A 25,304-nucleotide genomic window follows, 5' to 3' on the forward strand; every position below is an offset into this window, starting at 1 on the left:
AACGTCTTGAGACTGAGGCTACATTTCATATTTTCTCACTCAAATTGGGCAAAAGAAGATTTAGAAAAATGTTTCCTCGTCTGAGGCGACTTCTGCTGTAACAATCAGATGGTTGAGTGACAATTTGATGTAAACAACATAAAAACATGGATCCATCCAGCTGCACGTCAACAAACTGGTTCCTGGAGCATGAAAACGAGCTCACTGAACTCAAATGACCTCCACTGTCACCAGATTTTAATCCAGTCTTTGGGATGTGGTGAAACGAGAGATTGACATCATCAAATCTGCAGCAACTTTGTGATGTTATCACAGAAATATGGAACAAACTGCACACTAGAACAATGTACTTAATAAAGTAGGTCTTCATACACTTTTAAGATCTGTATACCAGACTTTTGTAAAAAATACTTCAGATCAGTTGTTTTCTGTGCCAGGCTGCATCAGCTGATGCCCATCTCATGCAGAGCTTCCTGTTTAAGCTCCTTTAGCCTTGCATCCTTACGTCTTCATTAAAATTACATCTGCTGTCACTGACGTTCGCTCTTTTCCGTGCATGTGCAGTGAAGGGTGGTGAATCAATGTACTGTGGAAGGACATCTTTTGAATAAAATGATTCTGACTGAGCTTAAATTGTTAAAAAGTGACAAAAAAATCTTCATTGATGACTGGATTTACATCTATTACAGTGCTGCGCTGTGACGAATGATTGCATAATGTCTACACGTCTGTAGAGAGCAGCTGTACACAGAGGATCTAGGTGCCGGTGTTCACCATTCTTGAGTTTTAACCTTTAACCTTTTTTGCGTCTCTCTGGACCAAATTTCAGTAAAAATATTCTACCACAGGAAAGCACAGATTTAATGACCAGTATTAGAAAGAGACAATTTATTTCTGCTGACTTTAATCACTGTTGGCAGGAACTTTAAAGATGCCACGCTGCTTGAAACGCCTTCAGCAAACAAAAGCGGGATCTGAATTTAAAGCACCTGCATGTGAGAAAATAGATTCTTTCAGAGAAACGTTTCTGTCTGCAGCTCTGAACCTGAAATCCCCTCCCTCGCCCTCCCTCCTCGTCTCACCGTCCCTTTATTTTGACAGCTACCTGCTTAGTGGCGTTGTGCGATAATTCCAACAAAAACAAGACCTCTTTTCTCGGCTCAACGTGCCAGCAGAGCTGTCATAAAGAGCACTCTAAACTAAATGCATGATCTGCTTCGATCCGTGCTGACTCACTGCACATCGCATCACGCCGTCAGCTACAAGGAGGTGCTGCAGCGGTTACAGAGACTTAATGCACATTTTATAAACAAACATCACAATATGCAAGACTGAAAGTCAGCAGAGGAGAGGACACATTAACAGGGTTAGAAAGAGAAGAAAAGTTCAGCCACCTTAAATTTATATTCAGCCTTCTGCCTACAACTGGATTTTTAAATATGAATGTGGAAAACACACATACGTTTTCAATTCGAATATACGCCACCAGAAAATCCAGTTATTTCTTTTAATCTTTGATATATTTCAGCGTCTGTTGATCCCACATAGGAGTAAAAAACTAAAAAAAACTAAATAGGATGTTTTAAATATAGCATACACTTTAATTAGCTTACATTATCACAGAAAAGTAATTAAGCATCACCAAACAAACTGAAACAATCTGATTCACATACAGTGCTGTTGACATGGCAACTTTAATAGATTTTAACACTTTATCTAGTTTTCTGTTAAAACAGGTCATCGTTACTCCCCCAGTCATTTATCCACATAGCAGCAAACAACAGATTAATGCCATCAGTCACGGCTCGCAGTACTGCGTGCACAGTGACAGAAAACACTGTGACGCTGCAGTCACATGACATCCTTCACCGTTGTTTGCACGACTTGTACAAGGGAAACAAATATAAGGAAGTCTCGCTCCTCAGAAACAAAATGCAAAATGTAAAGAAGACTTTTGCATGGTGCCCACGGTGCTCTCTCTTCCTCGCTCCTGTAAAGCCAGTTATTGTATTTAAATTGAATTATAATCAGTAAATAAATTCAGTCACTGCTAGCGCGCTGAGATGAATCACCAGATTTTCCTCGTCGTGTGTTTTTCTCCTCTAACAGAAACCTCACAGTATAAGGCTGATTACATGAAAGCAGAATGTATAAATGGTGGGAAATGCTGGTGTTTTTTTAAACCAAGGTCAGAAAACCACCAGATTAAAGTGCTGTCTACAATTTAGTCTGCTGGCTTTTTACAGCTGTGTTTCCGCTGCTTATTTCAGTGTGACCCTGAAAAAGGTGTTGACTCTTTGTATTAGTCGCTACAAAAGCTTCAGCAGTAGTAGGAAATACAAAGAAAGGGGGAATGAGCAGAAACAGAAGCAGAGCCCACAGGTGTGGCGGAGACAGAAGGCAGCTGGAGGTTTTTAATTTACCTTTCTGCCCATGATGCAGGGAGGGGTGGGGGTGGCCTTTGCTGGGCTGCTGTACCCTTTATTACAATCTTTTACAGGCATTCTCTGAAATATCTTTGTAGTTTTATGAAAGACACGTTATCACACCGAGACAACATGTATTAACAGAAATCTGCAACACAAATCAGATGAATAACTTCTCACTTAAAAATCCAGACTAATGTACCTCCAGCTCGGCAATAATCTTCTCTTCGTCGTCTTCATCTTGTACGGCCGAGGCTGCGATCACGGGAGGGGTCGAGGCAGGTCGGGGGGCATCGGAGGGGGTCCGCCTCAGTTTCACAAGGGTTTTTGGCAGGTCACCATCTTCTTCCATCTACAAAAGGACAAAATAAAGACAACAACATTTCTAAGGACTGACCTGCCACGGCAAACAGGTCAAATTCAATTTCATTTAATTTAGTTAAATTCCATTTTATTTATATAGCACCAAATTGCAGTTTGTCAAGGTAAAAACTCTACAATGAAAACAAAAGAAAACCCCAACAATCATATGATCCCCTTTGAGCAGAGCTTTGGCGACAGTGGGAAGGAAAAACTCCCTTTTAACATGATGAGACCTCTGGCAGAACCAGGCTCAGGATGGGGCGGCCATCTGACACGCCCAGTTTGGGATGTAGAGAAGAAGACAAGACAATGATGGAGATCTACTGTATGTAACAGAATATAACAGAACCACCATGGAGAGCACTTGCACCAGAAATGACTGGCTTGCTCAAAAAGGGAGCTACGTTTTTTTTGTGCTGCCACATGTATCACTGTAGAGACGGAGATTTAAGTCCACTTCTGACAAGAGGCTTTAGTTATGAAAGCGTGACAGGATGAAACGACTCTGGTTAGTGGGGGTAGTTTGTATAAAGAAAATAGAGACGTTTATTTCTAATAGATTTGAGAAAAGGCAGACATTTACAGCATATACCTAAAAAAACAAGTAGAAAAGTTCCCACCAAAACAATCCATATGCATTAACAACACTGTGGACCAGAGGGCAAATACAGAAACTTGATTTATAGTGTGAGCTGAAAGAGGCAGCATGCTGCTGTGAACCTGCAGCAAAGTCTGCAGAGATCTGCCAAAATCTGAAGCTGTGTGGTAAAAACCTGTCGACGTAGCAGCATGGCAATAATCCTGAAAGTGCTGTTAAAGCTGTTAAAGCCTGGTTAACTCGCACTAATCTGGGGAAACCTGCATTACTCAAAGATCGCTCAGGTAAGTAAAGTGGAAGACTCAAACATGTTAGTTAGAAGATATGACTATAAGCACACGTGTGTCCATGTTAGCCCTGTGATGGACTGGTGACCGGTCCAAAGAGAACCTCGCCTCTCACCCCTCGACAGCTGGGATAGACTTCAGCCACCATGCGACCCTTATTGGAAAAGTGGCTCAGGAAATAGATGGATGTATTCAAACATGATCAAGTGATTGGTTCTGTGGTTGTTATCTAAAAAACAATCAAGGTATGACTCATATGTGGTTCTGGATACTGAACCCTGACTGAGTCTCACCTTCAGGTTCTTGGACGTGACGATGACTTCTCCAGTACGGTTTGTGGTGAGGCCGTGAGCGGAGGGGAAGCTTCGGCGAGGTGGAGGCGGAGGAGGAGACTTGGAGGGCTTTTCTGTTCGATACTTGGCCACGTTGAGGTCCACTTTAAAAATAAACAGATTTTTAGTATTTTAACTTTCATTTTGTTTAAATAACTTTATTTAACATTTATTTATTTATATTGTAAGGTAATATCCCCCCCCCCCCTCACCCCAGCTGGTTGGGGGTGAGGGGAGGAAGACGGCACAAAGGCACTTCAGTCAAAGCTGAAAGCTCAGATTTAAATCTGAAACACAAACTGACCTGAGCCTCGATGCGAACCAGCCCCCTCCATGCTGTTCAGCTTCTGGGCAGCCAGCTGCACCTTTCCAGGCTGCTGGTCCCCGCTGGGTGTGGTGTTTGTAGTGGTGGAGGTCGTGGCTGTTGTCCCAGTGGTCCCAGCTGCAGAGGTAGCTGCGGCGGACGTTATTGGGATGGTGATCTGGGGCTTTGGGGGCACTGCCGGCTTGTTTATGTGCCTGGCAGCGAAGTCAAGGTCGGGGATGGCTTTCATCAGCTCTGCCTGAGTCTCTTCCAGCAAGCGATTGATGTCCTGGGCGCTGAACTGGGTCAAGCTGGCACGCTTCTCCTCCCAGTCCCGCTCGGCCGCCTGACATAAATACAGATATAGACAAATGATATGCCCTAACATGCAAACTACTAAGAGGCAGAGCTGGAAACACATAACCAAGGCAGAGAGAAGCAGTTTGTTTTCTAATGCTGCATGGACAAATGGAATTATAAACAAACTGCTGGCGTGTGAACACGGTCTCATGGAGGGATTTAAGTACCTTCAGATGCAATTTCAAATGTAAATGGATATTTGCCATCTGGCCGATCCTGACAACGTGCACATTAAGATTGTTCACACCAGTAAGATGAAGAAAAACAGTCATAATGAGCAGCTCATTACCAGTCGCACTTCGGCGGACACAGACTTATCAGGAGGACGCCGGCTTGGCAGCTCATCAAGAACTCGATTTCTAAAGGTCATCGTAGGCTGGATGTCCTGCTCGGGGCCCGAGGTGTCCGCGTCGCCGGCAGACACGGGCATCCAGTTGGCCAGGCCGGCGCTGGTGCTGAGATCGGTGAGGCTGAGAGGAGGACTGTTCAGGATGTCGAGATCAGAGGTACGACTCAGGTCATCGGCTCGTTTCTGCGGTTGGCTGGAGAGGTCCTCGGGGCTCTTCCACACCCCCTCAGTGACTTGTCTTTTAACAAAGGGGACAACAGAATAACGGTAAGGTCATCAGCTAACACAATGAAGTCTATTGTCATTGATTAACCAGCTTTTATTACGTTTACTTTAACAAACTCTGGTAATGAATCATAAATGATCCAAACTGTTGCTGACTGACTGCAAAAACTTAAATATCAAAAACTTGAACTGTTGAACCCATAAAAAGGCAAAAATGGTGCCAGATTTAAGTTTGGCCAGACCATTTCTTTATGTTGTAAAACACTGGCTCCAGCACTCCTGCTAATTAGATCGCTCCTGGAAATCTTGTTCTGAGCACCTGTAGAGGAACCTTCATTGCGTCGGACAGAAAGCCTTCGACGTGTCTCAGGATGTTACAGCAGAACGAGGCCTTATGGTCTGATCCTGTTTATGGCTCACAAAGCTGTAAATGTTGAAGTAAATACACACTGCTCCTGGTTGTGCCACCTTTGGGTCAGCTCAGGCAAACTTATTAAACCCAAAGCTCCTATTAAATGTTTTGACAATCGTGCAAGTAAAGATCAAGAACAAAATGGTTCTGAAAGTTTGTTTGCACATGAACCCGTTCAAACTTGGAGCTTTGATCAGGATGTCATATGATGTCACATCTACACAAAGCTTCAAATCAAACCAGGCGTATTGTAAAGCACTGACTCTGAATGGGTTCTTTTATTTTGAAATTAACTGGCTTCCCTATGATACTTCTGTGTATATCTTCCTGCCCTTCCCTCTGCTGCTGAGAGCTACTCCTCAGATGCTTTTGGAACGTCTGCCAGACGTGCCATCACCTTTCGGGGCGGGCGCCATTAGCTCCCGTGGCCACGTCGGAACCTGAAAGCGACACAGCTGCGCCCGGCACATCCCGGGTTCATCTGTTCTGTGTGACAGTTTTATTTGTCTGTTTGTTTGTGTCTATAAATGTAACGATGTTTGCTGCCATCTTCAAGATGATATTTTCAGTCTGAATGAGACTTTTTTTACCTAGTTAGATAAAGGATTATTAAAACAAACATCACTGCAGATCACCACCGAGGGTAAGTGATATATTACTCATCGCATGAACGATTGAATTACCGCATATGAGGAACTGAAGAAAGATGACACAGCTGAAATAATTGGCCATACTTGGTGTACCGGAGAGGAGTTTCTCACATATTTTAATCCTACTGATCTTACATTAAAGTCCTGCAGCTCCCCAAGAAAACCGGCATCAACATTTTTCTGAGATTTATAATCCCGTTTACAGGATTCAGACGTCTTAATCTGAAGTTCCCGAACGGCTGCTTAGACAGTTTTTAACTTTCAACTTTTTCTTTCAATTAAAAATAAATACAAAAACCTCGATATATGACATGTTATCATTTTGATATCAGCAGAAACGAGGCGTGCTGTCTGATGACCAGAAGGTTTAACCATTAATCAGAAATACCAACAGTGGAAAGGAGAGACTGCTGCGCCCGTCAGCTCTCCTCTGATGTTCTCGGTGTTCACACAGGACTCACGGGCATTATTCAGCGTTTGGCAGCGCAGTCATGCATCAATTCTGATTTTACTTCCTTAAATGTTAATCTTAAACACATAATTGGGAATCCCATATAAGCTGCATTCCACTGATTCCATATTACAACAAATCCTTTTTCAATCCTGGACCTTTGTTTTGGATAAAACACGAAATTAAATAAAAAAAAATTGCAGAACTTTTATGTAGTCATTAGCACCGCACAAGCCTTTGTTTCTATTAAATCTGTGTAGATGTTAATATATACCAATCAGGCAAAACAAAATGACCACCTGCCTGATATTGTGTTGGCATCTGGCACCAAGATGTAACTAGGTCCCTTTTAGTGGTTGGAAAAGACCTTCTGATAAAACAGATGCATCAGCTCATCGCAGTTACTGCCTCTAAAATGAGTGTAACCTCAATCTTGAGCAGTTTGTGCAAGCTTAGTTAAATTCTGAGTACAGGTAAAGGGGGAGTAGAGATTCTCGCGAACACACAGATGGACAGGCGCCTCGGCGTGGCACGAGCTCATCGTTCTTTTTGGCTCATAGACTGTATATAAACGATGGATGTAGTCACTCTCACTTGGTTTATAAAGTCGTACTTTTGACATCAGAAGGTGACCATTTTTGCCTTTTGCCATCTCGATGTTTGAAACCAGATGTGGCGAACCAAAGATGGTCAGGACACCACCCGCTCATATTGCAGCAACGTTAAACATTCACAGTCTAATGCATTAAATTCATCCACCCAGGTGGAACTGCCAGCTGTTCTACTGTAACTTGCTGAAGTGTCTGAGGGGGAACTTCTAGGAGTGACGGTGACACGGCAAATGAAAAACTCTGAGCATTTTGCTGTCACCAGACTTGCATCCCTGTGCTCCATCCAAAAAATGAAAATCAAGTTGAAATCAAGATGCTGTTTTTAGACGATGGAGCCGATCCAGAACACATCACAGGGGGAGAAGCATAAGGACACTTCTACTGAGAGATCTCAAATGAGCAGCTGTGATGAAAAGAATTGAGAGGTGAACGGGAAAATGACCATGAAGAGGAGATCAAGTACGATTTTTGATTTATCTGGGCTCGTTCCTAAAACCTCGATCACATGTTGTGTATATATTGTAGTTTAATATCCTTATTTAAGTCCTTTTATAATCTGTAAATAAAGAAAAAACTATTTTTTATAATAATCAAATGATAAAAAAAAAATTTAAATAATTGATTGGTCCTGATAAGACTGACGTCAGCTGTATTATCTAAACCAAATTACTAAAAAATGATGACTGACTGTGTGGTTTGATGTAAATCTTGCAGAAAATACTTGAGCTGCTTTAATAACTGAGCGAGGGTTCATTTCACTTTTAATTCGAGTACCTGCGCAGCGTGCTGAGAGCATCTGTCATGGTGTTGCAGCGCTTCAGCAGGGCATCCAGACGATGAGGCTCCTCTTTCAGGAACTTCACAGCCTCCACCTCCACCCTCAGCACCACGCGCATCTTACTCTGAAGGCTCGGGAACTGGTCTGCACAGGGTGGGGAGGAAAGAGGCATCAGTGAAAACAGAAAGCTGTGTGTCAGAGAGATATGTTGAAATGTTGACGTGAGAAGAAATAGAGCCGGAGAGCAGGGACAGCGGGAGGAGGCGGATTACAGGGAAGGGGACATAAAGGGAAGACGGGATGCTGTTTCTGTCACCCAGGATTTTCCTGTCATATCCAGATGATTCCTATGAGGAGGGCTCAGCGGGGGTCAGCTAAACGAGAAGTAAGGACATGTTAGCTTGTTGTAACATCTGAGATGTTGGATTTCAGCAGAAATGGCGGCGCCTCAGGGGCGTGTCCTGGCCATGTCTTCTTATCTGTACATAAACTTTTTTTAACATATGTTTCATTCTTTGTAGTATTTATATGTCCTGTTTGGGTGTGTGTTGGTAACAAGCTGTATATGCCTCAGATTCAGACTCTGTTTTTCTTGCATACTGATTATGTTTTGTTCTCTCACTTCTTGCTTCTTCCAAGTGTGTTCCCCTTCATCTGAGTCTGATGTTTGTGTGTTTTCATTTGGTCCCTCTTATTTCCCATTTTATTTTGGAGGTTAGTTCCTCATGTGGTTTTCTATAATTTTGCTTCCCTCCTTTGTTCTTTTCCCGCCCTTGTTTTTAAAAAATATTATTTTATTTATTGGTTTTTGTTTTTCCATAAAAACATAAACATAAAGAACAAACTAGAGGCTGTGAGGCACATGGGAAATTGAAGATGATGCGACTGCTACAACGGTCACTTTAAAGAAATATGACCAAGAACAAGTTAAATAAATAACCTCCACATCTTACTGGATGAGAGTAAAGATCTTTGCTTCCTGCTAAATCAAGGTTAAAATCCTGCCCATTGTTTAATCAGGACCCATCTCCTCTTTACCACCTCATAGTACCGCATCATCCTAATAAAGAGTTAGTTGTTGTTCGTATAGGATTTAAAAGTAGAATGGGAGGCAGAGCCTTCAGTTTTCAGGCCCCTCTTCTGTGGAACCAGCTCGCAGTTTAGATTCAGGAGACAGACACTATCTCTACTTTCAAGATCAGGCTTCAAACTTTCCTTTTTGCTAAAGCATGTATTCAGGCGACCCTGAATCCTCCCTTATTAATGCTACAATAGGTGTAGGCTGCTGGGGGATTCCCATGATGCACTGAGTGTTTCTCTTCAGTCACTTTCCCCCTCATTATGTGTCCTTACACCTCTCTGCATTTAATCATTAGTTATCATTAATCTCTGGCTCTCTTCCACAGCATGTCTTTGTCATGCTTTCCTCCTCTCACCCCAATCAGTCGTGGCAGACGGCCGCCCCTCATCGTTTTCTCTGTATCATTGTAGGATCTTTACTTCACGATACAAAGCGCCTTGAGGCAACTGTTGTGATTTGGTGCTACAGAATTAAAACTTAATTGAATTAAAACTTGCAACTAGTGAGTGATTCCAAGCGATTTCCATCTTTTATAAATGTTGTCACTGTTGTCTGATTTTCAAAGTTTTCTCTCTATTACTGGCCGATCTGTAGCTCACGATAAACAGCGCCTTGAGGCGACTGTTATTGTGATTTAAAGCTGTATAAATAAAACTGAATTGAAATCAAATTGAACTGCTTCTGAGACATATTATGGTATTACTGAAGAAAGCATCCCAATCCCTTATTAAATCAACTCTGAGTATCTGGTTTACACATAAGTAATTCTTCCATTTGAATCATAAATAAAATCTCCTCAGTGTGCAAAGGTGGGAGGAGAGGTAGACGTCCAAGTTGAGTTTGTATTAAGGTCTGATTGGGTTCACCTGCCCCTTATTTTGCTTCTCTGCTTAGTGTGTATTTAGTATGCATCTTCCCTGTTGTTGGATTTTCTTTTCTTTTTCAGTAACTTCCTGTTTATGGTCTAACCTGCAACACTTTTTATGACTTTTAAAAAAATAATTCCTTATTTTCAGTCCCTTTCCTTTTGCTGTCTTGTCCTACTAAGAACTTATAAAACCAACTAAATAAAAACTATTTTTCCATTTTCTAAGTTCACATTAAATATAAAATAGTGGAGGACACTGTTAAACTTGTAGGATCCAGGCTCACAACACAATGAGCTTCAAAGAGATTTGGAATTGCTTGTTAATATTCAGGATAGAGACAGAAGTACACAGGTCAAAGCAGCAGGAACAGAGGCCAACTGGAACTTCATGAATATTAATTAAAGGACAATAAGACTCATAAATATTAATCTGCATGTCTGCATAACATGAAAATGGACAAACACGGTATTTTGGCAGTGTTAGCACCTGAACTGTGACCTGTAACTACAGTACTGTACGTGGGGAGATTTCATGATGATCAGTGTTTGTATGAAACATTTGATTGTAAAGTCATGTTAGTGAGTGTTTACACCATCACACGCTGGCTTTTCTAGAAAAGTACATTAGCAGTAGTAATAAATATTACAGGGAATTTATCTGTTGTATTTCATGGCACTAAAATAAATTTTAAAAATCTGGCTTCTGGACCCTCAGCCACAAAATATTTGCAATTACAGTGACGCAATTATGATGATACGAAGCTTTAAAAACAAAGTGTTTCAGCTTCATTTAGATTCACGTCTCAGCACTTTTCCTTTTGCAAAACAAATAAGTGTAAAAATGAATTTGTATGGGACCACTTTCAGAGGGAGATTACTTCAGCTAATCCAGTCTCATCCTGTAAACAAAGATATGTGTTAATGTCTCGCTGGGCTACAGCAGAGGTGAAGCAACAGTGCTGGAAAGTGCAGCTAAGCCTGGCAGGTGTTTGAAACCTTTTTCCTTTGAATTTGTTGCAGTTTAAAGTTAAAAGCACCGACAGACACAGAGCTGCTCACCAGCGGAGCGGTGGGGTATCATTTGCATATAGCAGTAAAATTAAAAAACTATTATCTTAACTAAGTGGTTAATTTCATTAACCAGTCATCAGTACAGATGTTCCACTAAAGCATCCAAATCAGTTCCAATACAAAGATCAGCATGAACGTTCCCTCAGTTGTTGTAATACAGTTTAATATCCAGAAATTCATGAAAAAGAGGATTTATGACAATTAGCAGTTAGAAGTCAGCAGGAAGTCACGGTAGGTCACTAATTAACATCTGAAAATGATACTGCATGCTCTGAATTCATTCTAAAAAGAAACTCAAAGGTAAAGCACGACGATGGACGTAATCAACGATGTAAAAATAAACACCAGCGCTGTGTGGAGGATTGGTGACAAGGAAATAGACTGATCTTCATTTAGCAATTTTCTATTCCTGATGACTAAAGGAGCTTGGAAAGAAAAGCACCTGGACTTCTTTAGAAGCTTCTTCACTTCTAAGAGAAACTGGTGGAGAATCCCAGGTTTTTATGCCCTATTGAAAGTGTCCCTTAGAGGGTCGTGGACCCACTATGGAACCTCTGCCTAATCACACGATTAGTTTATCACAGATTAACCTACCACACATCTCTTTGGACTGTGCGAGGTAGTCACAGAAAACATGCAAACTCCACACAAGAGCTCGGGAGAGCAGATTCAAACAAATAGCTTTTGTGCTGCGAGACAATGGTGCCAACAGTTCCTCAGTGCAAGTTGGAACATAGCATGTTTGACATATAATAATTTTCTATGTGGCATAAAGCTACAGAGATATGGCCGGGCTAATATAAACAGATTATCAGAGGGAAGATGTAGGATGAGGGTTAAACTTATCAATAACAGGTAAATGTTCTTGGTGGGCAGCAACAAACGGCAGGAAGACGAAATAAACATCAAACTTCAGCTGAGAGAATGTCTGACAACAGTTATTAATATGCTCATCCATGGTTTGGATGACTTTCTATGAATGAGTCTTGATGCTAAGCTTAATGTCCACACTAAAATCTTAGCCAGCCCAAGAGTGATTCCAGACTGTGGTGTGCACCGTGTGATTAAAATACCTTAAAGGTGCACTGCACATGAATAGTGCTACTAGAAAGATGGACAGAAAGACAGCTGGAAACTTCTGAGGGTCTCATTTCATGTTGATAAAATGTAAACAGCGCACTAAAGAAATGAGAGCCTCATCCAACGCAGGACATGACTGCATCTGCAAACGAGGTCAAAACATCATCACTTAACAAGCAAACGGGATCGAGGGATCAAAGACTGAAACACAGAGACGTAACACAAAAGGTGAAAGGTCGAGGAGTTAAACACTCCAGGGGTTAGGGAAGGGCTTCCTGATCAGTAATGGCAGATGTAGTTTATGTCCTCTAGTCTCGTTAACTGAGAGGATTTTAAAGCGTCGAACATTCAAAGAACAAACAAAACATCACAGATTTGGTCATGACAGCATTTACTTTTTAGCTCAGTGAGTGTCTCTCCCAGCATCCTCAGCTCTTTGCTCTTCTGCTCCACGTCCTGCTCCGTCACGAGCCCGTGATTCACGGACGAGTTCCTCTGGAGCTCCTCCACAGACTTCTCCAGGTCGCTGTGAAGGACAGAAATTTGTAAATGTCTTTTATTTTGAAAATGTAACTGTTCACACCTGAATTCACAGTGGATGCCCTGCAAATTTTAAAACTGAGTGTAAGACTTTATTCATGTACTACTACTCATCTACTACTGGCTTCCAAAACATTTACAAAATAGTCCCAAAATTGTGCTTGTTGCCAGCACCATCGTTTAGCAGATGAATGCAAAAAGTTTTTTTTTCCTGGTTTGATTTTGATGTGAAGCTTAAACCAGGAAATAATGAAACTTCAGCTAAACATACCAGGAAACACTGTCTACACTTTGCGTAAACAACTGGAAACATCATGAATCGTTCACCTCACCGAACCAACCGAGACCACCTGACTGTTTGCTGTGCTTCTTACTTAAGATCAAACTCACTGCAGCTGTTGGATGAGCAGCTCCTCCTGGTTTAGGTATTTGAGCCTCTCCTCCTCCACTAGGAGGCGCTGTCTCTGAAGCGGGTCCTCCTGGGTGCGCATGGCATCCAGCATCATGAGGCTCAGTTCAGACTCCGTCTGTCTCAGCAGGGCGAGCACCGAGTCCTGGTTCTCCAGCTGGGAAACAGAGTCACAGCTTAAAACTTGAACTGGTTTCCATTCACACTATTGGATGAGTGCACGTACCCAAATATTCAAACTGCATTTGTGAGTTTATGAGGTAAATGTACTGAAGTTAAAACTTACTCTCCTGAGGGATCAAACAACATCTGGTGTGTTGGTCTGTTTGCAAAAAGAGCTCCTACTCTGTTAGAGGAAAACTCCCCAGTAATCCTTTATCTTAATCGAGGGACTCAACTCTAACAGTACTGCAAGCTGCACATATTACATATCCCCCTTTGAGGCTACCGCACATAGATAAAACCCTCTTAACTCAATGGTTACAAGGCTCTTTTAAATAAAGTGCAATAATATGAAACATGGATCAAAAAGTAGTTCTTAAAGGATTCAATAAGTTCTACATTTTAAACAATATATAATAATAAATGATGAAAATAAATGTATATTATTCTCCTAATCTTTGTGAACTCGTTTCACTTTAGTTCTTTTCTAAAAAATCTGCTTTTCCTCTGCTGCTGGCGCAGAGCCGAGGAGACCCACCAACAGTGAAACAGAGAGCAAAGGAGGGAAGCAGGTGATCGACGCTATTCAATGTATTGTACAGTGGGGCATTAATATTAATATTTGGTCCAAGCTTGCACAACCTTGCTGACAAAAAATATGACATCACGGGAGGGGAAAAGTGTGGGTGACACGCTAGTTTGCATATTTGAAAATAGTTTTCAGTCAAAATTGTCTGTTTACAAACCTGCATGTTGCGTAGCTGTGACAGCTGTTTGCGCAGGGCGTTGGTGTTCTGCTGCAGGCTTTGTAGGTGGAGCTGCATCTGCAGGCGGGACACCGTCACAGGCTGGTTGGGCCCCGAGGGTGGAGGAGGCATCAGGGCCAGAGGAGCAGATGGTGTCAAAGCTGCCCGGCAGAAAGTGATATTCATTTCAGGGAACTCATTCATTCCTTGTATTGGGATCCTTTAGAGCACATTTAGAGCTGATAGAAAATTGTCCCAGAGTACTGTTACCAAATCAGAGGCTTCAAATGAAATCTGCATTTTGAGAAACATCTGCTGGTTGACTGCATGAATACAGAATATACTGGATGTTTGCACATTTGAAAACAGAAATCCAGGACAAGTTCTATCTGTGCTGCAGGTCAGAGGTGGAGATTACAGTCTTATGTAGACTCAACAGTGATAAACAGCATGGGGAGGCTTCGGGGACAAACAGGATCGGGAGTGAAAAACAGCAGTTCCACTTAATCCGAGAGTCTCGTTATAGAGGCGTCTCCCAGACAGCCACAAAGTGTGAGTGTTTCTAAATGAGAAAATCCTCTTGAATGGCGATGAGTGCTACGTTCTGACACACGCATCATGCAGAACAAGACAAAGGAAAGTAACTGGAAGACAGTCAGTTAGTAACAGAGGAGGGGGTGTAAGAGTTGCATTTCAAGGCTTCTTTTAAAACTAATTACAGCTGTCCACACCAAGGAGGAAGACTGTAACACCCCAATGCTGACACCTGTACAGGTGAGGAAATGGTTCTGTGTATAACTGATTATGGGCACAGTTGCTGCAGCTCTCCCGGTCAACCAGAATTCAGCACAGCCTTCATCTTTCTGTAAGCTTTTAACTGCCAGCACAGAGTCCACAGATAAGAGCTCAAGCAAATCGAACCATTACTGACTAACTTTTATCATTCAGTGAGACACGCAGATAAAAATCTGACAGGAGAAAAAAGGAGCAGCTGGAGTGAATGGGAGAAGTTAAAATATAAAAATCACAACTAAAACGACTCTTCAGAAGAGTCTAATTCAAGTCGCAAGGGACTCAGAACATCCAGACTTATCTGTAATTTACGATGAAATAAGATATCAGAATCAGAATCAGAATCAGAATACTTTATTGATCCCTGGGGGAAATTATTTGAATTGAAATTGCAAAATATCATCTTTTTAGATCCTTAATAGGAAAAAAGGAGGCTAAAACTGAACACTTTATGTGAAGAAATCAATGTTTCTAAAGATGTTTCCGCGTTTCCCACAAGCAGCTAATTTTCTGACGCACAAACGTTCAAACATCAAACTCTTTTGATCGCCTGCAAATTCATCCTTAGTTGAAAAGCTGAAGGGAAAAACTTTGACAAAGCAAAGAGTTTGTCGTGTCCAATTTAATGCAACTCAGCGATTTCTCACTCAAAAACACAGGAAACTATGGAGGACCAAAACTGCCAAAATTACAATGCAATAAAGAAAAAAAATAAATGGCTCAAGTTTAAAAATGTGCATAATGTAAGGAATAATCCACTAAAGAATTTTTTTTTATTGTAGTTGATATGTTATACCCACACACACATATTGTTTTTCCTATTTGATTCTGTTTTTTAAATATACATTTTATTTTTTTATAGACAGTTTTACGAATCATTTAATTATAATTTTCCAGATGTATTCCCTGGCTTCTTTCTTCATCTCTGTTTCCATGCAACATTTGAGCACAGCTGTCATTTGAAAAAGTGTCGTGAGGTTGAATTTGGATCCATCTGTTGTCTGATGGTAGAATGGATGACAGGAATTAAAATATTCTCTGAGCCAATCATCATATCATCAGATAATTCAAAAGTCTGCCAGTGACAACTTAGTGAGCAAGCGAGCTAAGGTTAGTCAGCTACTGCAACGAGTAATATGTCTGGATTATCATATAAATAGTATTTTAGGCGTGAGGTTAAAATTATGATTGACAACAGAAACGTATTCGATTGATGGAGTGCAGCCCAAAGTCTTCTAAGAAAACCCTCCTTATGCCATTACGGCACCGCGAAGTGGCTCCCATGACGGTGCATTCAGAGACACTGCGCTTCATGTCTTACTTATAGTGTGTTAAAGTGTCTTATTAACCTGAAGAAGTCTGGCTATTCTCTTATGACCACTACCATCAGCAAAGCATTTTCTGAGAGAAGACACCTTATTCTGCCAGCTCAATAGATATTTTCTTTCTTCAGACATTCTCTGTAAGTCCTACAGGTGGGTTTGTGAAACTCCCAGTACATCTGCAGTTTCTCTCAGAGAGCCTGTCTGGTACCAACAACCTTACAACCTTCAAAGTCACTTAAATTGCCTGATGATTAGTTTGAACTTCAGGAGGTTGTTCCATGTGACCATATGTACATCCCTAAATGAGTTCCTGCCACATGATTGGCTGATATTTTGCCCTAATGAGCAGCTGTCCCTAAAAAAGTGGCTGATGATTGTATACTTAACATTTGCTTTGTATAATACAAACTAACAGGGGGCAGTTACCCAGCTGGCTATTACTTAGCTACTCAATGTGCTTGGCATGGGCAGTCCGAGTTAAATTCATCAGTAAACTGATAGTCAGGTATAAAAGTCTCCTGAGGTTATGAAGAGCAAATAAAAAGGTGAACTAGCGAAAAAACATGTTATGCAAATGCAAATAAAACAGAAATATCACGTATTTTAAATTTTATTAAGCCAGTTTTATTTATTTGTTTATTTAATCATTTCTAATTTTGGCAGTTTAGGCCCTCCATAGAACAAAGGGGAAAGTGAAGGACACAAGGTGTCAGAGAGGCAGATCCTTCAAAATGACATGTATACATGTACTAGGAACTCATGGGACTCCAGATAAAAACAGGGAAGGGGTGAGACGGGGGGTACCAGACACTTCAGGAACACATACAGTAGCTACCTTTCTTTTTTATAGTTCGTCCAGCTAAAACAAGAAGCATGGGCACCAGTTACAGAGCAGCAAAAGCCAGCGTGTACAGTACAGTACAGTATGAGGAAGCTTGCAGAATCAGCCATTACAATCACATATGAGGCTCCTTAAGAATTATGCAGAGAAAATGAAATAGCAGCAGCTCTGTGTGAGGAAAAAGAGCTAATTTATGTGGCTATCAAACAGGCAGCAGTGTGAAGCAGTGACAGGCAGTTATAGGAAATACTTTGTCTCCTTTTCTTTCTTTTTTTTTGGTAGTGAGCACTTACTGTCAGTTCCTGAGCAGTCACTGGCTGACTCAATCTTCTCCCTGGAAGAGGCAAGTGTTAAAGTACTTACAGCCAGAACACACTATCGACTGAGCTACTGAGAAGCTATTGATATATGGTGGAAAATGTGTGAATGTAGTGTGCGTGCTGCTGTAGTCGGGATTTTTTCCCTCGCTCCTTCACTATTCCCTACATGATCTACCGTAGTGGGAAGATCGCTGTTTAACATAAATTTAAATTTTTTCTTCCTCAGCTGAAGCAAAACACATATGAATTTTAAAGCTTTTTCCACATCATAACAACCAGAAAAAAGGCGGAAAACCAACAGAGATGATAAGGCCTGCAGTTATTTATTAAATATATGCATTTATTAAAAGGTTTCCCTGGTTTTTGGATGTTGAAATGAACACCCACAATAGTGACTCAAAAGAAATGTGGGAGGTTCAGGACACAGGAATCCTGGCTGCTACAAACTAAAAGCATCAGTAGGGCTTCTCGCCTTTAAGGTTCCAGCCAGCAGCTTCATTTTCTTTAATATGACATTGCAATAAAGTGCACAACACAGAATCAAAAACAGTTTCTCTTCAGTTTCATAAACAGTACTTGGATTGTAACCTGCCCTTCTTCTATTTTCCCACAGTGTTTAAATTTGTCTTATGTTTTAATGATGTTGGGGTACAGCAAATCTGAGGCTTCCCGGGGCTTCCAAATGCTATCCTGCTGAGTCTCTAATGCCTCCCAGAAACACACACACACACACACACCAAGAAACACACAACCAAAAAACAGCATCTGTCAGCATGTCTCTGGCTCCAGTAATACCAAATATATCCATCCAATCTCATCTGTTAATACAAAATCCCTGAAAGACAAATTAAAGGACTTAATTAAGGATGCTCAGCTCCAACATTTGGATCGAATATCAACCCGATCCTACTCAGAGAGCTCGAGTGGGTATCGGTGGCCCCGGGGTGAACTGAATTAACTTCATCAGCACATCAGCAGTGCGCTGGCTGCTACAGCAGGGAGGAAGCTCACGGCAAAAGGTCAGCAGTTTGGAGGTGTTTAATGTTGGTGACAAACAGCTTTTCTCTGGATCTTTGCAAAAGTTTTTGACTTCACCACAAACTCTGGTCAAACAACTCGACATAACCAAAACATGCAATGATAAGTCTTTCCCTGTTTCTCTCACAGCTTGGCCTGGTACTTAGAAAGTGCTGCACTTTTGCATGCACACACACCACTTTGCCTTAAATTGTTTTTATCAGTCATGGGAACACTGACTGATGCATGACTGGAGTTTAGGAAGTATTGAGCTCTCTAGTGGGCTTTTTTTAATCCTGAATGTTTAACACAAGACCCCTGAAGAATGGAGGGGAAGTGTACTGGTACTGGTACTGACTTTCAGGAGCGGCAGAGAAGTATGTCAGGCTGGTGTAGGAAATTTATGAGGACAGCAACACAAAGGTGAGGGGTGTAGTTGAAGCGACTCGGATTCAAAGTGGGGATGGGATTACATCAGGGATCAGCTGTTTGCTGTGGTGATGGACAGGCTGATCAATGAGGTCATGCAGGAGTCTCTGTGTACTATGATGTTTGCAGACATTTTTATCAGGTGGAAGAAAGCTTGGAGAGGTGGAGGTATGCTCTGGAGAGAAGAAGAATGAACGTCAGTAGAAGTAGAATAAATTCATGCGTGTGACTGAGAGCGAGACAGGTGTAACAATGAAACTATAAATATCAGAGGTTGTGAAGGTAGATGGGTTTAAAAAGCTGGGGTCAAACATCCAAAGCAAGTGCAAAAGAGAGGTGAAGAAGAGAGTGCAGGCGGGGAGGAGTGGGTGGAGGTGATTGTCAAGGGTGAGCTCAGGTTGAGCAGTTTGGAGACAAAATTAGAGAGCCATGGCTGAGATGGTTTGGACATGTGCAGAGGAGGGATAGTGAATATATTGGACAAAGGACGCTGAAGATGGAGCTGCCAGGCAGGAGGAGAAGAGGCCTGAAAGGAGGTTCATGGGTGTGATGAAGAAGGACATGCAGAGGTTTGGTGTAGCAGAGGAGGATGATAGAGATCTGCTGTGGTGAGCCCTAAAGGGAGTACCCGAATGAAGAATTCAAAGTTTTCCCCAAGGACACTTCAACATGCTGATAGGAAGAGCCAAGACTCAAACCCCTGACCCTCTGATGAAGAAGCATCCTGACATTCCCTCTCAGCCACAGCCTGCCGTGTAAAGCCTGTTAAAAAGCCTTTATCACACTAACAATATGTTTCTGTCCACTTCATTAATATCTTACAAACTTCGATCACATAAAACTTTAAGCCTGAATGCTAAAACTGCACGCTGCAAATCTCCCAGCAGTCTACAAATGTTGTAAATGTGATATTTTCTAACACATTATCAACTGAACTGAATTCTTATCAGACTTTTTATGGATGTGGGTAGGTCGTACTTCATGTACTTTTCTGTATTTCCAAGTTTTCAGGGCAGTATGTAAGGAATGGATCTGTAAATGGGCTTTGGATTAGTTCAAAAGAAGTGTAAGAACAAATCGTACACTAGGTAACAACTACAAAATGGATTTGTTCGCTTCAGACAAACGTGTGTCTGTGTTTGTGTGTATAAATGAAGTGTTTTCACAGAATTTCTATGCATGTTTGTTGCGTGTGTGTGTGTGTGTGTGTGTGTCTTACGGGCTTTCTGCCTCAGGCGCTTTGCTCAGTACTCTCTGCAGCAGCCCGGTCAGGCTGGCTATCTGCTTCTCCATCGCCTCCATACGCTCCCTGGATTCAAAGATGCACAGAAATGGTGGCTAACAGATGTTTCATACACATTTTACATAAAACATAACTTAAAAGGTTTCTCAGTTTTTAGTCCTCATTTAAAATGTAAAGTCAAGTGTAATTACTTTTGAGTTTTTTGTGTTATGAAATCAATGAAATTACCTCCTCACATAAAAATAAATCTACTTTTGCTTAAACAGCAGCTATCAGGACTGAAAAAGCAAATAAGTGTCGCATGCCAATGGCACATGAAGCTGGCTCCAAAGTGAATCATTTGCCACAGACTCTCGTGCTAAATGCTACAAAAATGGTTCTGGTCTCTAAGTATAGTTTGCTACATTATAACAACTGCAATATGGATGCATTGTTTTAGCATGCCCTTTTGTATTTTAAGACTTGAAATTAGAGGCGTGGCCACTTTGAGCAACACTTGTGTCGTCACTGGGAGCTCTACACTAAACCAGAACATTTAAGAAGTGTGTGCTTTCATTTTGTGAAGTAAATACAATTCTAGTACTTCATTAGTTTATAAACTATCACTAAATGGCAGATATAGGTCTCTCTGCATTGCACTCGTACAGTTAAAGATGCAGCTTGCTAGCCAAGCTAGCTGATGTTAGCAAATAAAATTATATCACCATCAAACTCTCATCACTTCAAAACAAACAAACAAACATGGCATTGGGCAATATGCCACAATTGAGGCTTTAGAACAAAACTAAATATCTGCATCCATTTTTTTTAAAAACACATTGCCACCACTACATAACTATGATAGTAGCATAATTTTTTTAATCATATTTTTAATATTGATCAGTTCTGCTAAACTGTACAAATTTTATAGTACTTAAGATTGGTCATAACTGTTGTATACGATTTGTCTTCATATATATCTAATTTCTTGCTTGTGCGCTTGCTTAAAACTGTACATAAGCAGATATCCCTGAAGTCCTCATCTTTGCCTGTGATTCACCTGCCATCTCACGTGTTTCTCTATGTAAGCTTCTCAGGATCACTAATCTCTACCATAAGAATAAAGCAGCTGGGGAGTGATTCATAAATTTGCACATCTACCAGTGATAAACAGTACTGACATTCTCATATTAGAAGAGATGCAAGATCACCAAGCTCTGAGCACAAACTGGTTGTTGGTAAGGTGCGAGTAATTTCTAGTTTTAATGGCAAAATTATCAAAATCACTCATGAAGTCTGTTAACATTACCATAGGAAAACAAAGTAGACATCCTCCACACATACACATATGAATTGCCAGCAATTAATAAAAAATGATAAGTACCTGGTTTCTGTCTCATTCCCCAGCAGAGGTGAGCCGAAGCTTACAGGTCCACCTCCATCCCCTCCGGCACCAGCCAACAGGCACAGCTGCTCTGAGGTGAGACCCAGTCCTGGTCCCTGACCCCGGGCTTTGGGACTTTCCCCAAACACCGAAGAGGTCACAGAGTCTCTTCGCAAATTCTGTCTCCCTGGAGAACCCCGATTGGGCATGGTTGCTCCATAGGAATCTCTCATGTCAGGTATCTTCTGCGGGGAGGAGGGTGGAGGCACCCGCAACCCCATGGCCAACAGAGACGCAGCATAGGCATCGTTATAAAGAGGTCCTCCGGGCCTGTAGAGAGCGCTGTTTTCCATCAGTTCTCCTTGTAGTGCAGCTGCTGAATAGGAGGTGAGTGAACGCACTGATGCAGCACCTCCACCACCCCCACCTCCACCACGGCGGTATAAGGAGCCGTATGGGTCGGCTCTTGCTGGCAAAGGAGAGTGAGGACCCCCTGCGAGGCTAAGCCGACTTGGATCTGGACCCAGAGTGTAGGGGTCTGCGTAAATCCCGCCCCCACCACGATCATCCCCCCTCAGCAGCACCATGCTTCGGGATCCCCCCATTTCATCGTCGGGCTTCACGTCCCTGCGCTCAAGTATGGCACTGGAGGAGGCGCAGAAGGCCGGCTGGGGGTGGTGGGGCTGGTGGGGCTGGTGGAGCTGGGGCTGCTGGTGGGGAGAGGAGTGGTGGGACTGGGAGTGAGGGTGAGGCAGGGAGTGGGTGTGGTGGTGTGGCCCGGCATAGGAAGAAGGCCTTCCGCCACTGTAAAGTAGACGAGCACGGGAGGGTGAGCCTTGGGGAGGGGAAGCAGAGGAAGATGAATGCTGGGAAGACATCGGTGGATTGCTCAGGCGGCGGTTGGGTGGAGAGTCCTGGGGTGCATACACCATCTCCCTCTACAAACAAAGAACATAACTGTTATTCCTGGATACATAGCACATGTCCATCGAGTACAGATCAGTACAGGGTGCTGGAAAGTTTGCCCACAAGTCAAAAGTATAATTTGGGAAGAACATCGTGGGCTTTGTTGAGCATCTATTCTTTACACTCTCATGAAAATTCAAAGGCGTGTGGGAGTTTTTGCCAACAAGTCCACAAGTGGTTGTTAAACTTGCAGAAGGCTTTTGACTGTGTGGAACCTTGGGGAATCCTTTTGGGGGTGCTTTAGGACCACTGCAAGTAAATTTACTAGTCGACTCACTCTCACCTATTGCCATGAATTGAAAGTAGTCTCTAAAAGACTAAGATCAATGATATAAGTGGTGGAAATGACCTCCCTCCAAACGAGATCTAGAATTACAGAGACAGGGTGAGGAGGTCAGCAACTCAAGAGGGGTTTAGAGTAGACCTGCTGCTTTTTTTGCATCAAAAGGAGTCATTTGAGGTTATTCACATATCTGACTAGAAGGCCTCCTTGAGGCATATCTAACTAAAAGGAGACCCCAGGGCAGACCCAGGATATACTAGAGACAATTATGTCAGTTGGTTTGCCTGAGAATGATTCAGCATCCCCCCAGATGAGCTGGAGGCGAGAAGGTCGGTCTGGGCATCTTTATTTAGACCGCTGCCTCAGTGAATCAGACCTGGATAACATTACAGTGGCAAAAATAAAGGTCAACTCTTTTGGCCTGTGTAAATCATAGCGGCTCCACTGTTTTTGTTCACAGTAAATGTGACTCATGTTGACTCACCAACTAAAGAAAATGGTTTATTGGTAAATGACATTATGAGATTGAAGCCATTTTTCCATTCTTACCCAGTCAAAGGGAAGAGATACCACGTCACATGTTGGGAGTCTGCATGAGTGAGGTGGTGCATAGAGAGAACTCAGAGACGTGGTGTTACTGAACATGAACAGGCAAAATAGTCACAAACTCTTTGGTGGAAGTTGCTGCAATCTCACAGGTTGTTGGACAGATTGTGAGTCTGTTAACAGACTGAATCAGTGCTTTACTGATTTTATGTCCTTTCCCCATCTTATCTCTAGTCCACACTTCCAATCCCACAACAGCTGTCATGGGCCTGGAAGTGAGGTTTAAATAGAAAGTGAAACTGAGGATGGTGTCCGTCACCTAGCTGAATATCATTATAGTTACAGTATTAATAATTCGATGGAGCTCTGAGGTCTGAAACGACTTGTTCAAATCCAATAACAAGATTCTTTAGAAATATCATTAAAGTAACAGTTTAAAATTTAAAGTTATACTAAAAGTGCGATTTGTGGAGGAAAAAAGGAATTTGATGTTGAGCCGGGGAGATTAAAAATTTTCACATTCATGAATAATGAAACGCAGCAACCATAATGGACCTACAGGCCATGAAGAGTGCTATTATATTTATTATTTATTGCTTCTGTTAGGGTAACTTCATATAATAATCATGAATTCAAACTAAACAAGTTTAGAACCTAAACTTGACTCCTGACTCTCTAATGAGATTAATCAGTTCATTCACAAAATATTCTTAATCTCGTGTTTTGCGCTTGTACACAGTGGATTCAATCAAACACAACACAGAAGATTAAATGTTATTTAGCTGCTGCAGGCCAATCAAATCATGTTATAAAAGCATCCAGAGAAAGCGAGCTAGTTGTTGCGGAGTTCAGCATTAAAATGAAGAAGACTTGATGATTATAGCACGTCATCACACTGTTATTATATAAAAGACATTACATATTCTGCAGCATGTCACCTCTCTTTTATCCACATCTCTCCAAATCTCTGGACGGGAAAAGGAGGTAACCTCTTGTCTGCAATTCAGAAGTTTTTGAGGCAGTTTTCAAGCTAAAGAGATCTATTGATGGCAGGTATTAGGGTAGATTTGGAAAAGGATCACACACTGTATATGGTTTTAGCTGCACCATCAGAAGAGCAGCGACTGAACGTCCAAGTCTGATTTCACTGGTGGCATTAATCACTTTGGGGAAGGGATACAATTTGTTCTCACTGTGGTTGAACACAGTTAAGGAGAGGCAGAGATTTCACAATGATACTAGAATGCTTTACCCATAACGTCTGTCAGTTTTTGACTTTTCAGAAATTCAACAATCAGCTTGACAACTAGCTATTTCTTTTAAAAAAGGGCAACTTACTGTAACAGCCAGTAGTTCATAGATGCCACTTCCTGATTGACAGGAAGGACTCTAAATTGCCCCTCTGAGTGCAGTTTAAGTTGCACTTGATGCTTTATTGACAGGCTGTGCATGAAGGGATAATCTTTTGGCATCAGACCCACATGTCAGATTGAAAGACAAAACAAAGCGGGGAGCGGAGGGTGTGAGTAAAAGCCGTGCTTTGAAGGCGACCAGACAGAAGAGTAATAGATACGGCAAAGAAGCACAAAAGAAGACGACGCTGTAATTGCTTGTGACGCACAGAGCTATCTCTCCTGGAGATGATGCAAATTGAAAAGCCAATATTTCCACATAATAACCCTCGGGTCTTTTCTAACAACACCCAGTGGACAGCCTCGCAGCACTCTGGGGCCATCATCTTCCATCTTGTATCTTAGCAACAGCCTCGTATCGACACCATCCTTTAAGTGCGCCGAAGACATGCAGACATTTCATTCCACCCCCTAAAGTCGCAAGACGCCTATCGCAGGTGCGCTCCTGAAAGCTTCATCCCACTGTGCCATTCAAAACTGCCCGTTCTCCCGCTGTGGGAAATCTACCAATCAATCTCCTCTTCATTCTGTCCTCCAGTCACACAGTCCGGCTTCAGTAATCCTCGTCATGCTTTTGTGGCCTGCAATCAGGGAGTGATCTTTGGCTATGCTGGCAAGAGTTCAATAAGCTCACACATACACACACACGTCCTCGTCCTCACCT

At 42.0% G+C, this 25,304-nt stretch overlaps 1 protein-coding gene across 3 annotated transcripts in view; it reads right to left on the bottom strand.

The window, feature by feature from the left end:
• Positions 1-25,304, bottom strand: part of LOC113028019 (SRC kinase signaling inhibitor 1) — a 140,941-nt gene that overhangs the window by 11,943 nt on the left and 103,694 nt on the right. For 2 of the 3 annotated variants that reach the window (XM_080305290.1, XM_080305293.1), the window contains 13 exons: positions 21,434-22,371; positions 20,047-20,136; positions 17,355-17,395; positions 17,056-17,079; positions 14,104-14,264; positions 13,177-13,352; positions 12,642-12,772; positions 8,143-8,290; positions 4,960-5,257; positions 4,311-4,656; positions 3,968-4,110; positions 2,629-2,778; positions 2,424-2,516 (listed from right to left, as the gene is read on the bottom strand). In XM_080305290.1, the coding sequence (XP_080161416.1) occupies positions 2,424-2,516; positions 2,629-2,778; positions 3,968-4,110; positions 4,311-4,656; positions 4,960-5,257; positions 8,143-8,290; positions 12,642-12,772; positions 13,177-13,352; positions 14,104-14,264; positions 17,056-17,079; positions 17,355-17,395; positions 20,047-20,136; positions 21,434-22,371 (2,739 nt within the window). The remainder of the gene's footprint in view (positions 1-2,423; positions 2,517-2,628; positions 2,779-3,967; positions 4,111-4,310; positions 4,657-4,959; positions 5,258-8,142; positions 8,291-12,641; positions 12,773-13,176; positions 13,353-14,103; positions 14,265-17,055; positions 17,080-17,354; positions 17,396-20,046; positions 20,137-21,433; positions 22,372-25,304) is intronic. The other variant, XM_080305292.1, reaches the window with a different exon arrangement.

The sequence above is a fragment of the Astatotilapia calliptera genome, chromosome 8 (assembly GCF_964374335.1).
Source record: "Astatotilapia calliptera chromosome 8, fAstCal68.1, whole genome shotgun sequence".
NCBI lineage: Eukaryota > Metazoa > Chordata > Actinopteri > Cichliformes > Cichlidae > Astatotilapia > Astatotilapia calliptera.